The 14,866-nt window shown below is 46.1% G+C and overlaps 1 protein-coding gene across 3 annotated transcripts; it reads left to right on the top strand.

The window, feature by feature from the left end:
- Window positions 1-98: 98 nt before the first annotated feature.
- On the top strand, window positions 99-14,822 carry LOC132452281 (transmembrane protein 184B-like). Of its 3 annotated transcripts, XM_060044826.1 has the most exons (10): window positions 99-543; window positions 2,909-3,142; window positions 6,293-6,458; window positions 7,825-7,915; window positions 8,189-8,264; window positions 8,466-8,557; window positions 9,552-9,721; window positions 9,969-10,163; window positions 10,631-10,657; window positions 12,178-14,822. In XM_060044826.1, the coding sequence occupies exons 2-10, from the start codon at window positions 2,909-2,911 to the stop codon at window positions 12,405-12,407; spliced, it is 1,281 nt and encodes a 426-aa protein (XP_059900809.1). In that variant the 5' UTR covers window positions 99-543; the 3' UTR covers window positions 12,408-14,822. The 3 variants fall into 3 exon arrangements, with proteins under 3 accessions (XP_059900809.1, XP_059900815.1, XP_059900823.1); XM_060044832.1 differs by lacking the exon at window positions 10,631-10,657; XM_060044840.1 differs by lacking the exons at window positions 99-543; window positions 2,909-3,142 and adding an exon at window positions 3,251-3,843.
- Window positions 14,823-14,866: the final 44 nt, after the last annotated feature.

The following is a 14,866-nucleotide window of genomic DNA, read 5'->3' on the forward strand; positions in this document are numbered from 1 at the left end:
AAAATTGGGAAGGAGAGAGTGGGCGCAACGCACACAACGAAGTGCTCCAGCTGGCGGCTCAGTGACGTAATTATTAAAAAGACCCAATTTCAGACCCCCGTTGTGCGCATGCGCGGAAAGCGGAGAGTCCCCCTCTGCGGTGTGTTGATAACGGTACCTGGCGGGGCACGGATGGGAACTGCGCGTGATTTATCTCCAGATTTACATTTATTCCTACAAAACCGAAGTGATACGTAGATGAATTGTGCACATGTTATCGAGTCCAGGTCATTGTTGAGCTTTTTGACCACTACATTATAGCCGCAAGTGGCCCCTCCGACACGGGAGCTAACGTTAGCCTCGTTAGCACGGGGGAGAACCGCATTAACAACACCTCGAAGAAGAAGGTGGAGGAAAACATGCTGTTTGTAACTGGGGTGTAGCCTGCGGACCTCCTGCGTGTGTCTGGTCTGAATCCTCACTTGGGAGTGGTGCAGTCCCCCCATCAGACCGGTTGATGCTCCATCCTCTGAAGCCTCTTCAGACCCAGCCTCCACACAGCAGGTAAGACTACCCAGTACACCATATAACCATGTCCTCACAACAACAGGCTATTGTGGTGTATTCTCAATTTGAATCACGCATGTTGTTGCGACACACACACACACACACACACACACACACACACACACACACACACACAATAAGCGAATGGTCGCAGGTGGCATGCAGGGCAGGGCTGATGTAGAACTCTTGCTCATCATTGGGAGATGTTTACAGGGGAAATAACGCTAGTCAAGCTGCCTGTATCTCCGATCGGGTGGATCATCAGATAGGGCCGTTGGCTGGGGTTTCATGAGGAATCATTGGCCCGTGTGTCTGGTTCTTTGTGTGAGGGCATCTCACGCCTGCAGCCGCTGGAGGACAGCTGCTGTGGGGAGGAGACAGGTCACCGCACAATGGATGTTGAGAAGCAGACGTTCAGCCGTTGTCAACAGCGGCGATCAGCCCAATCTGCCAATCTTCTCTACCCCTCGTCTCATCTCCTCCTTCTCCCTTCTTGACCCGATTTACAATGGCATGTGGAACGATCTTTTTGCCATTGATCTATCGTCATTATTATGTTATTATATTGTTATAAAATATGTTTGTGTGTTCTGTATGAGCTATCTCTCGGCCAAATGGAGCAGCATATGTTTGAGAACTCGAGCTGCTTTACTTCAGTGAAATGAATGGCGTTTCAGACCCTGATTCAGCAGTACATGTGGTTTCAGCCTAGCTGTAGTAGCATCAATATCCTAGGTCTTATGTTTAGATGAGTAATGCATTAGTGTGGACATATTAAAATCCCATCCATAAGGTATAATGTGGATATTGTATTGTCATCTATCCATAAGGTGATATGCATTAGCTCTGCGTTTCCTGTTGATTCACGGTCAGCCAAGGTTTTCTTCAGAGAAAGTGTTTAATCACCTGTCTTCAGTGTTGCCTTTATCTCGTTCCTGAATCAACCTGTGTTCATGTCAGCCAATGTTCCCCAAGATGTGTTTAGTGGTGCGCCATCGCCAAGGAGCCAATCAGCTTCCGGAAGCAGTGAGTCATGGCTGAGCATGTGCAGGGTGTGTGTCATCTTTATGTAGAGGACAGCGAGACGGGCAGGGGATGTTGTTTTCACTCTGAATGATTTGACAAAGAGGAAGACGGAGATAGTGGCTGAGTGAGGTGTGTGTGTGTGTGATCTTGCTTGTTTACATCAAATGTCAGCATGTATATTCTGACTGGGTGCCATGGCTCTCTGAGATAGGATCTGTTACATAGAGGAAGATGGTTAGCAGCAGGGATGCTTCAGGCCTTGGGTCCCACGCAAGCCTGGTGGTGGTAATGGTGGGTGGAGGAGGCGGCAGCGGTGGCTGTACCCTGTCAGGTTTTTCTTGGCTCCTCCTGCTCTCCTACTCCCTCTCCTCTTGCTAACCTTTTCTACTGCTACTCATTAACTTCTTCCCCGCCTGCTCTCTTCGGTCATCATCCCCTCCTTTCTCCTGGTCCTATTCCCTGTTCTCTCCTCTCTCCTTCTCCCTGATCTCCTCTCTCTATTCTCTTACCTCTCCTCCTCCGTGATCTCCTCATGCTCTCCTCCTCCTCGCGTCTGTCTCGTCCTCAAGGCTCTCCTCCCTTTCTCCTTCTCAACCGTATTGTCCTCCTACTCTTTCTTTAACAGTATTCTTCAACCAAAAATAGAGGAGCAGAATTTGGGTCAGCAGCTCTTTCTGCTCCTATTCCTGTGTTCTCTATATTTTCTCCATCTTTGATGAGACGTCTCCATTTCCTGCAGTTGTTGCAGCTGCCCTCATTTGTCCTTTGGGATTTGAAAACAAACCACAAAGCAGCTGATCGGCCTTCTACTCTAAGCTACTGAAGCTAGATAGTTTTCAGAGAAAAATCCCACGCCTCATAAAATGTACGATGGTGGCCAAATAAAGACCCGCAACTGTTCACGACACATTATCATGTATTATCAGTTACAGTCTGAAAGGACACACACACACACACACACACACACACACACACACACACACACACGTCAATAAACATATTGTGATTTGTGCTACATTTGATCCATTTCAATGATGGTTCTTAATGTCAGCTTTTTTCCGGTATTTTGGGGTCAGGTTTATTTCTATAGCCCTTGCAGTTACGGTCCGACTTCAAGGGCCCGACAAATTAGCCACCCCCTAACCCTAGCCCCCCAAAGGGCGAGGAAGACCTCCCTCATTAACAGTGCAAACCTTGAGAAGGGACGCAGTAAGAGGGACCCCTTCTTCCAGGGATGGATAGGAGTGCATTGGGTGCCATGATGGACAGACACCATGGTGGATCCTAAAGGTCTCCGAGTACTGAACGCTCCTCTTTCTCTCTTTCTTCCCCACAGATGAGTCGTCTCTGGCGGCGAGACATGGCCCTGACCGGCCAGTCGAGCCGTGGTCCTCCAGTGGGACCGGTTCCCGGGGCCCCCACCATGGCCACCCTGGGGGGTCCCATCTCCTCTCCCGTCCCTGAGACCCTCTTGGTGATGCCCACCGACCCGATCTTCCTCATGACCTCCGCGGCCCAGACCATCTCCGGCGTATTCGTGTGGACCGCCCTGCTCCTCACCTGCCACCAGGTAACACCTCAGACTCACCTGCCACCAGGTGACACCTCAGACTCACCTGTCACCAGGTAACACCTCAGACTCACCTGTCACCAGGTGACACCTCAGACTCACCTGTCACCAGGTGACACCTCAGACTCACCTGTCACCAGGTAACACCTCAGACTCGCCTGCCATCAGGCAACGGACACTAACACCTCAGACTCAGCTGTCACCTAGCCTGGCTATACCCATGCTGCCTTGCGCGCGATTTCATTTCGCGCTGCTAGGCAGCCTGGATTCCATGGATCCGATCTTCGCCTGAGATAGGGAACCAATCACAGAACGGGGAGGGACGGCAAGACGATGACGACGTCTATGCGACACACTCATTGTCTTCTTCCTCATCGAATTTCTGTCGCTCTGCATACGTCATCTGGTATAATTGATACGATTGGCTATGAGCTACGTACAGACTCATATGATAGACATTTGTAGCGCCCATTAAATGGCTCCGGGCAATCGTAAACCACGCCTCAAATACAAGAAAATTAATGTGTGGTTCCCAGACCTCTTCTCACTGTAGATTGAGATGAGGTCTGGCGTTAGCCAGGCTAGCTGTCACCAGGTAACACCTCAGACTCACCTTTTACCAGGTAACACCTCAAACTCACCTGTCCCGGTGACGTCACTCACCTGTCACCAGGTAACACCTGAAACTCACCTGTCACCAGGTAACGTCACTCAACTGGTTACGTTAGTTTAAAACCTCAAACTCATTTGTCACCTGGGAATATTAGTTTAAAACCCACTCAGCAGGTAACACTTAGTTTAACACGTAAATTAAAACCCGCCTGTGACCAAAAAATGTTTAAGACCCCAAACTCTCCTGGTAACATTTGTTTAACATCTGTCTTTTAATATCTATCCGTTTAACATTGGTCTCACAGCTCAAGCTCATTTCTTAGTTTGACTTTAATCTCACCCGTTATCAGGGATAGATAGTTATAGACCCACATGCGTTGATTACCTTAAAGGGACACTGTGTAACATTTTAAGTCATTTATTACCTCAAATCAACGTATTCATTCATAAATAAGTCCTCATTGGTGTAAAATTATCTCTGCCAAAAATCGCACTTATCCTCCTGAGCGAAGAATAATTAATATGTAGTTACATAGGACGGGTAAGCTTCATGGAGGCTTCCATGTTCTTCCGGTCTATGAACTGCCGAGAGGGACAAAAAGCACTACGTGGTACAGGAAATGCAAACGCGTTTTCACTCTGAGCCAGCGTGAATGATGACTGAAATAATTCACTATCTTGCTCGAGGGGTAATTACTCATACATCATTAGCTTACACTAATGATTCAATGCAGTTTAAAATTTGTTTGAAATAACGAACCTCATCATCACTCGAATGACTCGATGAGGTAGTATTTGATGTCATGACACAGCTTCTTGGCACATACTGCCCACCGTAGTTTTTGAACAAGCGAGCACTATTAGTTTGAATGCAATATACAATTGTACCACTAGTTGGGAGTAATTTTTACAGTGTCCCTTTAACCTGCGGCCTCTCATGCTTAATGTCTGTAGCAATGTCCCTGCTATATGCCACACTCCACCGTGGTGACTTTATTTTACTTATTTTGCTAACTTTTAACACACGAGTGGTGGTGTGGAGACCATTTGATGGTGACGTTTTTAGTTAATGATACATGGCCATAAAGTCATTGAGGAAAACTTTTTTCTGAGTGTGTGCACTGTGCAGTGATGGCTGGCTGAACCTTTGCACACTGATTACTCAATGGGAAACAGGTGTGCAGCCTCACCCAACCCCAGAGTCCAATCAGACTCGGCCAGGTGAGGCTACTTCAACCAGCCATCCTCCACACACACTCTCACGGCCCGATTCCACCGGACGCGTTACGGCCGCGGCACGTCTCGCGGTCAGCGCAGCAGATAGCTTCCACTCTAATCAATGAGACCATTTCCACCGGGCGCGGCTGCAGAACGTCTCAGCAGTGTCCCAGGAGCGGCTCGCCGTTCCGCAGCGCTATCATTCCGTAGCATTTCTAATTTTGACGTGAGCCTGTGCTGAACCGCGTCAATTTCAACAGAGCCGATCGAGCCGGGCAGGAAGTGAAAAAGTAAAAGCCATAGAGCATCCGGTCAATTTTTTAAATAAGCTCAGCTCATGTAGCCTATCACAACTTCACATCAACATTATTACGTCATGACCGGTGGCACGAGGTCAGCAGTCAATCAATCGAAGGGTCTCAGAGGGTCAGCAACATGGACGACGAGAGACTCATTGTCGAAGTTCAGCAACATGAAGTCATTCATGTACCAAAGCGTGGCATTTGATTGCAGTCGTTTTTGGAGTGGAAGGTGGGTACATTAGGTTTAGGATTATCGCGTGATCTCGCGTGAACACGGCTGGCTCGCAAGGCAGCGCTCCGCTGCCGTAACGCGTCCGGTGGAATCCCGGCGTCAGTGTCATTCCCCCCCTCATATTTAACCCTCCCTTTCCAGCTCCTCTAAAAACCAAACCCAACCAAAGACTGCACTAAAGGGTCGATTAATCAAAACAAAGGCACGTTATCTTGTTCAGTTCACCACCGATTATTGGAATTGATTTGCCTTCGTCAGGAAAAACGTGATTCAGTGTGTTTAGTGTGTTTACATCGTTCCTCCATCACCTTTGTGTGTTGACTGTTATGTAAGAACGCTCAGCTGAGCTGCATCTCTGAGCTTCCACTATTGTGTGTTTATGAGTATTATTAGTGTGTGTGTGTGTGTGTGTGTCTATGTCACAAACAAAAGAGGCCCAAGGATAAGCCCTGCGTCGCCGTGGCAACAGGTGCTGCCATGATATCACATGGAGATGGGTGGGGAGAGGCGGCCTGGTGTTGCCTAGCAACTAACCCTCCCTGTGAGGTGGCATTCACACACTTTGCGGTGTGTGGTTGCGTGTGTGTGTGTTTGTTTTGAAAGCTGATCCATGACTTTGTACATGAGGTGAAATATAGATCGACTGAACCTCAAGGGTCAGATTGACACACAGACACCTCCGTTGTTGTCTGTGTCAGCCCATGATTTGGCCTCTTTAGTTGATAAGGCAGGGTTAACCACAATCTCAATTCTCTCTCTCTCTCTCTCTCTCTCTCTCTCTCTCAGATCTACATGCACCTGCGGTACTACAGCTCGCCCAACGAGCAGCGCCACATCGTGCGCATCCTCTTCATCGTGCCGATCTATGCCTTCGACTCCTGGCTCAGCCTCCTCTTCTTCACCAACGAGGAGTACTACGTGTACTTCGACACGGTGCGCGACTGCTACGAGGGTAAGGAGCGCTGGGGAACCTTCTTAAAGGGGCGGTACCACGCCACCAGGTGTGAGTGTGATCAGCCGTTACAAGCCCTTTTTAAACCACGCCCATATCATAAGTGGGCGTGTCAACTTATATGTATGAAGGATAGATAAGCAACGTTTGCTGTAGTCCAATGGGTAGGCTGGTGGACGGATCTATCCAGTATATATCTAGGTGGACACGCCCGCTACAGATGTCACTAGACTAATGGCTAATCACACTCACACCTGGTGGCATGGTATCATCCCATTTAAAGCATCTGAGACCAGTATCGGTCTGGGGGTATCAATCCTGTGCCACCGTCTCTCCTGGCTTCACTCAAACATCCGTAAACGATATAATTTGTTAACATGACTTCCTTCTGCCGATCCTTCCTCAGGGCGTTCAGTGTAAGCACGCCTGACGTGAATATAAACATCAGAGGAAGCACTCTGTGTTTGTGGAAACACAGTTTGTAAAGTACTTGTGATGATTCTTTGGTCTGTGAACTTTTCCTGACTCTGTGCTGACGCAACGTGCTTAGGTTCTTAGAGAGAAGGCGCTATGTTTCAGTTGTTCACACGCTCAATACTCTCAGGCAGAATCACACACTTTCTATCGTTGGCCGGCTTTATAAAGTTGGGTGTTGGGTTTTGTGCACCTTGAGATGAAACCTGTAGGCTGAGATGCTGAACCTTTCATTAGCTACGTTTCAGTAATCTGTTGTGTTCAGTTATTAATGTTGTGTGGGAATGCTGGATGTTGATCACGCTAATTAATAATATACTGTCTCTTACGTAACCACTTGTCTTATGTGTGGCATGGCTCCTGGGGCATGGCATTATCTAGTGCACGGTTGGGGGTTAGATTTCCAGTGATGCATGCGATGATGAACTCATGGTTTGGTTTGATCACACGATGACTCAAGTTTGGCTCTGATTCCGGTTTAAACTAAATCTTTAAACAACTTCTGGGGCACAGATTCTTGGCTGGAACCAAACACGACCTAGTTTCCTATTGCGGGGAGGAAGTGGTCAATAGTCACTTTTTTACAGTTTACTGCTGGCTGAGTTTGTCTTGTATTAATAGCAGATCAAGCTCTACATATCCCCGCCCCCAAAGACATGATTGGTCGAAACATATATGATGCGAAAGAAAGGGAAGACTTTAGATATTAATCTAAAGTTCAATATCTAATATCTATCAGTCTTTAGATTCATATCTAATGTTAAATCGAGTCATGGTGTGAATCAATCAAACCATGAGTTCATCATTGCAAGTAAGGCTTTAGATATGACTCAAAGCCTGATTTACTACGACTCTGTGTCTAACTGTCTCCTCACTCTCTCTGTGTCCCCAGCATTCGTCATCTACAACTTCCTCAGCCTGTGCTACGAGTACCTCGGCGGAGAGAGCGCCATCATGGCCGAGATCCGTGGGAAACCCATCGAGTCAGTCTGACCCTTTGTCCTCTTCAGTTAACTTCCTGCTCCAGTTTACGTGACTCGCTCTGCAATAAATGAACTCAAATCAACTGTTGTTCACGCCACTGTATACCCTTTACACTCCATCACTGCTTTATACTCGTTGACTGTTTTTAACACTTTATCTCTGCTTCAAACTCGTTAACTGTTTTACTCAATGCTTTGAGCTGACTTTATAATAACAACGATGGCTGCATTTAACAAAATAACTGTGCCGTACTAAGACTCTGTGCTCCCCAGGTCCAGCTGTGTGTACGGGACCTGCTGTCTGTGGGGGCGGACCTACTCCATCGGCTTCCTGCGCTTCTGTAAACAGGTGCGCGCGTATCTGTGTTTCCCTGCTCTACCTGCTCACATCTGAGCCCGGTCCACCGGTTCACCGCAGCACTAGCTCCTCTCCGATGGCGAAAGCTCTGCTCTGAGTGTTTTCAGGCTCATTGGTCGAGTTTGACGCCATGTAAGCGTTCTCCCCCCTGACTCTCTTCTTTCCCCCGCCGCTCTCTGTCGCCCCCTGCAGGCCACGCTGCAGTTCTGCGTGGTGAAGCCCCTGATGGCCGTGATCACCGTCGTCCTGCAGGCCTTCGGGAAGTACCGGGACGGGGACTTCAAGTACGTACCGGAACGGACTCCTGGTTTAGTAAAGAACACCTGCTCCTCCAGCAGTAGAGGCTCATGGGTCAGAACCGTTGCCGTGGCAACGGTTCTGACCCATGAGCCTCTACTGCTGGAGGAGCAGGAGTGAATTCATAGAACTTCACCGGCACACCATCATCATCATCATCATCATCATCATCTTAATAATACGCTTTTGTGTTCCGATCTTTGTTTGGCACTGTTGACATGATTACCAAAATTATATTTCTTTCATTAGAAACATTTTTACCTTTTAAAATGACATGTTTTTCTACTAGTGTTGTTTTTTTTTACTATATTGGTCTTTTCACACACATTTCCCATCTTGAATTGATAAAGCACATCTGTGTACTTGTTATTTCATGAACCAATGCCATAATCGTTGATGTTACAGTCTGAGTATTCACTCAGTGTTCAGTCTGTGGCTGCTCCCTCTCTCTCTGCTGACCAAACACTCCTCAGAAGCTCCTGTATTGACTCACTCTGACCATTAAGTGCATGACGTGCAATTCTTTGAGGTCGTTCCCTTCGAGAATCGCCTTTAACAAAACTCAGGAATAGAGTTAACCCTAGCTAGCTCCTTCTAGACTGTTCTGTTTATGTTTGTTGCAACCACACCTTCTGAAATCAAACCTGTAATTAAGATGATCCAATAGTTCATGCCTTTGTAGTGTAGTAGTTGTAGCAGTACTTGATGTTTGTTGTACGTCCTGGCACACAAAAATTGTACCTAGCATTGTGTAGCATCTTCTCCTAGCTATCTTTGTTGTGTATGGGGAATGGGTTAACCTGGTCATTGTTAGTGCTTGGCACTTGGTTCTATGAACATCTGTACTGTACTGACAGCCATATATTGTTTTTTTTATTGCTAAACCTAAATGTAAATGTAGTCCGTCCATTCAGACCAACTCTAAGGCATGACCAGATTCACTCCGTGGAGAGCCACTCACCCTCTCCCCTCCTCCCCCAGTGTTGCCAGCGGTTACCTGTACATCACCATCGTGTACAACATCTCGGTGAGCCTGTCGCTGTACGCCCTGTTCCTGTTCTACTTCGCGGCGCGCGACCTCCTGGTGCCGTACAACCCCATGCTCAAGTTCTTCATGGTCAAGTCGGTCATCTTCCTCTCCTTCTGGCAGGGTGAGGGCCTGACTCTCAAGCACCTTCACTGGGTTCATGTACACATGGATCATACATAGTCTCACTACCTCTAGTAAATACACCCACCAAACGCACACAATGCACCTCCAAATACATGCATTATCTCAGAAGTTATTCTTCCAAACACAAACTCCAAAATGGAGACCTTACACTGAAACTCTTTCTTTCTTTCTTTCTTTCTTTCTTTCTTTCTTTCTTTCTTTCTTTCTTCCCCCCCCCCCTCTAGGCATGCTGCTGGCCATCCTGGAGAAGTGCGGGGCCATCCCTCAGATCAGCTCGGCCGAGGTGTCGGTGGGCGAGGGAACGGTCGCCGCCGGTTACCAGAACTTCATCATCTGCATCGAGATGTTCTTCGCCTCGGTGGCACTGCGCCACGCCTTCACCTACAAGGTGTACATGGACAAGAGGCTGGACGCCTACGGTACAGAGCCTCGCCTGGTCTCATCTGGCTTCACCTAGGATAACCTAGTCTCACCTGGTGTGACCCAGTGTCACCTGACATTAACTAAAAAATATTTATATATATATATTATAAAATATTTTGTCGCATGCTTATATGTTTGTTTTCCTCTGTAAACACACACACAGACACAGACTGTGTGTCTTTCTTACGAACTGGTTAACTGCTCTACCTGCAGTCCCTCTTTGCACTAACTCTCTGTCAGTTCTCTTCATCATCGTTACTCTCCTCTGTTGTCTCTGCCATGTCCTCTTTCCCTCCTCCCCCTCTATCCATCTCTCTCTCTGTCTCTCTCTCTCTGTCTCTCTCTCTCTCTGTCTCTGTCTCTGTCTCTCTCTCTCTCTCTCTCTGTCTCTGTCTATCTGTCTCTCTCTCTGTCTGACTCCTCTGTTCTGTGTTTCTGCTCCCCCTCTGTGCTGCACTCTCAGGTTCCTTCCCTAACTATGGACAGTACGGTAGGTTTTCTGATAGCTGCTAATGCGGCTAACAGTGCTGCTAATGGCACTGCGACCCTCTTCCTTCACTTATTCGTCTTGTACCTGTCTTGTGTCTGTTTGGCTGTTTTATAGTGCATCTGTTTTTACCACCTGCTGTGATATTGATTAGCCTTTTCATGACAAGCCATTACACTTGTGATGTCACTAATGGGTTGATTCTGAAACGGCTTGTCGTGGCTAATCAACACCACACCTTGTGGTAGAATGGGGGCTCGTTAAAGGGTATGGCTTCGTCATTTGCCTGAGAAGGAACTTATCTTCCATCCGTGACGTGAATATGATTTTAAATCCATAACCGCCGGCGAACTTCATATATTATTTTGCTACCAAATGGTTTGCCGACACAGGATGGAGTTTTGACATCGCCTGCGTGAACATCATTCAGTCCGTTCTTCTCACCGTCATCATTCTCTCACCTCTCCACCCTGCTCGGTTCATAAAGCCGTCTCCCTCCCTCCCTCCCCCTGGGATGTCAGCAGACCAGTACTTCACTACCATGTCTCCTGTAAACTGCTATTGATGGTCTTGCCTACCATCTTATTAAAATGCCCTCAAAGGGTTAAGTCCTAGATTCAAGACTTAAATATACTTATTATGGAACAACATAATATCAGACTTAACTTAAGTTGTGACGTTGTGACCTAGACCGTATAGGGCTGTGGTTGTCAAACATTTTCTACTGGTGTACCAGAGTAGTGTAATAGAATATAGGGCTGGGTATTGCCAGGTACCTCACAATTCAATTAAATTAGATTCTTTAGGTCTTGAATAGATTCGATAACGATTCGATTCAATTTGATATTGATCCAATTGCTTCAATATCGATTCAATAATACGTGCAGATGACAAAAGTACCCAAATATTATTTAGAATGAACCATTTCAAATTGAATTAACCATTTCATTGTGCTTTAACTAGCACAAATGGAATACACCATTGTATAGTATTGTTCCCGAGCTAAACTTGCAGCATAAAAGTTATAATCATAACATTGACAAATGTAAAACGGCATGTACATTTAGGCATACTCGCTTCTAGATTACAATGACTCAGTTTGCTTCGTTTTCTCTTTTTTTTTATGGAAATATTCGATTTCAAATAAATTCTGAATCGAAATTTAATCGAGAACAAATAAATTGCAGTGCATTGATGAATCGATGTTTTTACCCAGCCCTACTAGAATAGCTCCTTAACCGACACAAAATAAAATAAAACATAAATAATTTAGTTTTATTTGGCAGTGTAAACATTAACATTAAAAGGGTGCAAATACTCACAATTTAGTTAGATGCATGTGCCTGAGTACCCCCTGCAGAACTCCAAAGTACCCCATGGGGTACACATACATACCCCCATTTGAGAACCACCTGAATAGGGCATAGGGGTGAATTGAAGCGGGACCTGGTGTGTTGACATCCCTCTGACCCTCCTTTGCCTTCATATTGACTAACTCTTCCCCCCCCCCCCCCCCCCCGCAGGTCGCTGCGCCCCCATGAAGAGCATCTCCAGCAGCCTGAAGGAGACCATGAACCCGGGGGACATGGTGCAGGACGCCATCCACAACTTCTCCCCGGCCTACCAGCAGTACACGCAGCAGTCCACGCTGGAGCAGACGGGGGGGCCGTCCCTCTCCCGTAGCCATAGCAACGTCAGCGCCCGGGCCGACAACGAGAAGACCCTGCTGCTGAGCTCCGACGACGAGTTCTGAGGCGAACGCACCCTAAAGGAAAACAAACAAACAAACAAACAAACACACACACAAAACCTGTAACACACGAAACACGTAAACACACACGTGCATACACACATAACACATACAAAGCACGGATATACAGAAGGAGTTCACAAACACACACACACACACACACACACACACACACTCACATGCTGGTTTTCCAAGTCAGCGACTTTTCCTTGCGTGACAACAAGCCAATCCGTCTCGGTTTGACCGGGAAGCTTTTGCGTGTTTTTGCCGATGTTTTTAAGTCAATTTCGGGGGACCGGTCCGAACAGTTCCCCGACATATTTTGGAACAGTTCCGACATATTCCAAACGGATCAACCATGTTTCACAAAAAGTTCTGTCAGATTCCGAAGTGTTCGAGCATATTTCGGAAACCAAAATTCTGACAGAATTAGCGTCATCAGGAGAGCAATCAGTGAATAATATACATCTTGCTGTAATTTACTTCAGGTCAACTTGATGAGTTGCACGTTGCATAGAAAGACACGTATGCCAAGTTTATTGAAACCCAGGCAAATGCCAACAATAACCGATATCCTACACTTCTAATCAAACCGATCCTGATGTATAATAGATACATAGATATATGAGGAACTCATAACTTATGAATGTTAGCTCAGCCCCTAGAGTCAGAGCCCCATCAGGTACCAGTCATCAGGCCGGTGGTGTAGTCTGATCACAGCTGCCTGGGGTATAAGTAGATAGACGACAAGCCTTCCAATCAGTTCATTCAGACCGAATCATCTGATTGGACAGGCCAGCAACAGATATCAGATCTCGCACTTTTTTTGTCCGAGCATTTGATTTATTGATTGTCGGGATGTAAACATGATTCAAACAATAATACAAAAAATGCTTCTGAAAATCAGATTGCATATCCTAGCTTTAAATATTCTGGTATTGCTAAAAATGGCCCAAAAAAACAGGTGGTTTTGGTCTTAAAAGAACGTCTGCCTTAAGTCAATGGTCAACAGATATATGTGGGAAATGCTGAAGACATATATGGCATTTATTGACACTAAATATTGCTGTACTGTATTTTAATATATACATATTAATTTTAAGTCTTAGCTCATTCTTTTTTAATGTTTTCTATGACCTAAATGGTATGACTTGGGGAAAAAAAAAGAAGACAGTTGGGAAACTGTATATTCCAGCGAAAGGGAGAGTCCTTCCACTGTTTGTGTGTAATATTATGCTGTGTGTTCCTATGGGCGAGTGGAGCAGGAGGTTGGTCTGTTTTCCCGCTCTTCGTCGTGGGGCGGGGGAGGGGGGGTAGGCATTAAGCAGTTGTATTTTATGTTACTGATTTCCCTTTTGTATTCCTATTGATGTTGGCTTCTCAAGCTCCCCGGTTTCCCCCCCCCCCCCCCCCCCCCGGTGCCTGGCTGCGGATACCTAGCGACCCGGAGCCTGGGTTAAAGTATCCTAGACCCCTAAGCCTGAGTCAGGGTTTATAGGGACCCTAAGCCTGGGTCAGGGAACCTTGTGACCCTTAGGCCCAATCCCATTTCTACCCCTTACCCCTCCCCCTTGTTTTGAAGAGGTAATGGGGAGGGGTAAGGGGTAGAAATGGGATTGGGCCTTAATGTCAAGTTACCTAGACCACTCAGCATGGGGACCGAGGACCATTCTTTTAGGGGATCCAGCACCAGCTACTCTGACTTTTAGTTTTCGCCTTCACGTTTTGTGTCAAAAATGCAGAATCTATAACACAATAGTCGGCCAAATGACAAAGTGCTTTCAATTTAATTAGAGCAAAGCTTTCTCTTTGTGACTACTGATGTTTGCCAGGGATGGATAATTACGTCAGCCAATGAGGCTTGGAGACCTCTTCTGGCAGGCTGCTGAGCTACCTCTGTCAGCCATTTTTAAAGTTCACCGCCAACCGTCGTGTGGTTAATCTTATAGTTGCTCCGATTAATGACGTGGTTTTTGTAAATCACTTATTACAGCGAGACTATCTGCTCTTTGGTTGAGCACACACACACACACGCTTTGAGCTTCGATCCATTGGTTATGTTTAAGACAGTGAAATGAATGCCTTAGTTGTGTTAATTCCCTGGACTCAGCATCCATCTTAAGCTCATTGAAGAAGCGATGACATGAGGCTTTTGATACTGTGTATTCAAAAAGGTATATTTTAATTAAAAAGCTGAATATATTATACCAGAAATAAGATATTGTAAATACCTCTTAATTTAACTCTTTTCAAAATGTATGATGGTGATTTTAGTGTTGGCTTAGTGCTTTTGTTGTCTTTCACAATTCTTAAGTCTTTCTTTAAATTTGTACATTAGTATATCACTGTGTGTGAAAGCAAATAAAATAGGAAAGTTATAACAATTTTAGTTGTATAATTAATTAAACATGTGGATGGTTTCCTTGTGTCTTACTTTCCAGCAGATGTGATTACTAAAACAA

Source organism: Gadus macrocephalus, chromosome 2, assembly GCF_031168955.1.
Source record: "Gadus macrocephalus chromosome 2, ASM3116895v1".
NCBI classification, from domain to species: domain Eukaryota; kingdom Metazoa; phylum Chordata; class Actinopteri; order Gadiformes; family Gadidae; genus Gadus; species Gadus macrocephalus.

Bases quoted from the DNA above. Each gene is read 5' to 3' on its own strand.
- LOC132452281 (XM_060044826.1), top strand. From the start codon at position 2,909: ATGAGTCGTCTCTGGCGGCGAGACATGGCCCTGACCGGCCAGTCGAGC. The intron at 6,459-7,824 runs GTAAGGAGCGCT...CTGTGTCCCCAG, and splicing joins GGTGCGCGACTGCTACGAGG to CATTCGTCATCTACAACTTC. The intron at 9,722-9,968 runs GTGAGGGCCTGA...CCCCCCCTCTAG, and splicing joins CTTCCTCTCCTTCTGGCAGG to GCATGCTGCTGGCCATCCTG.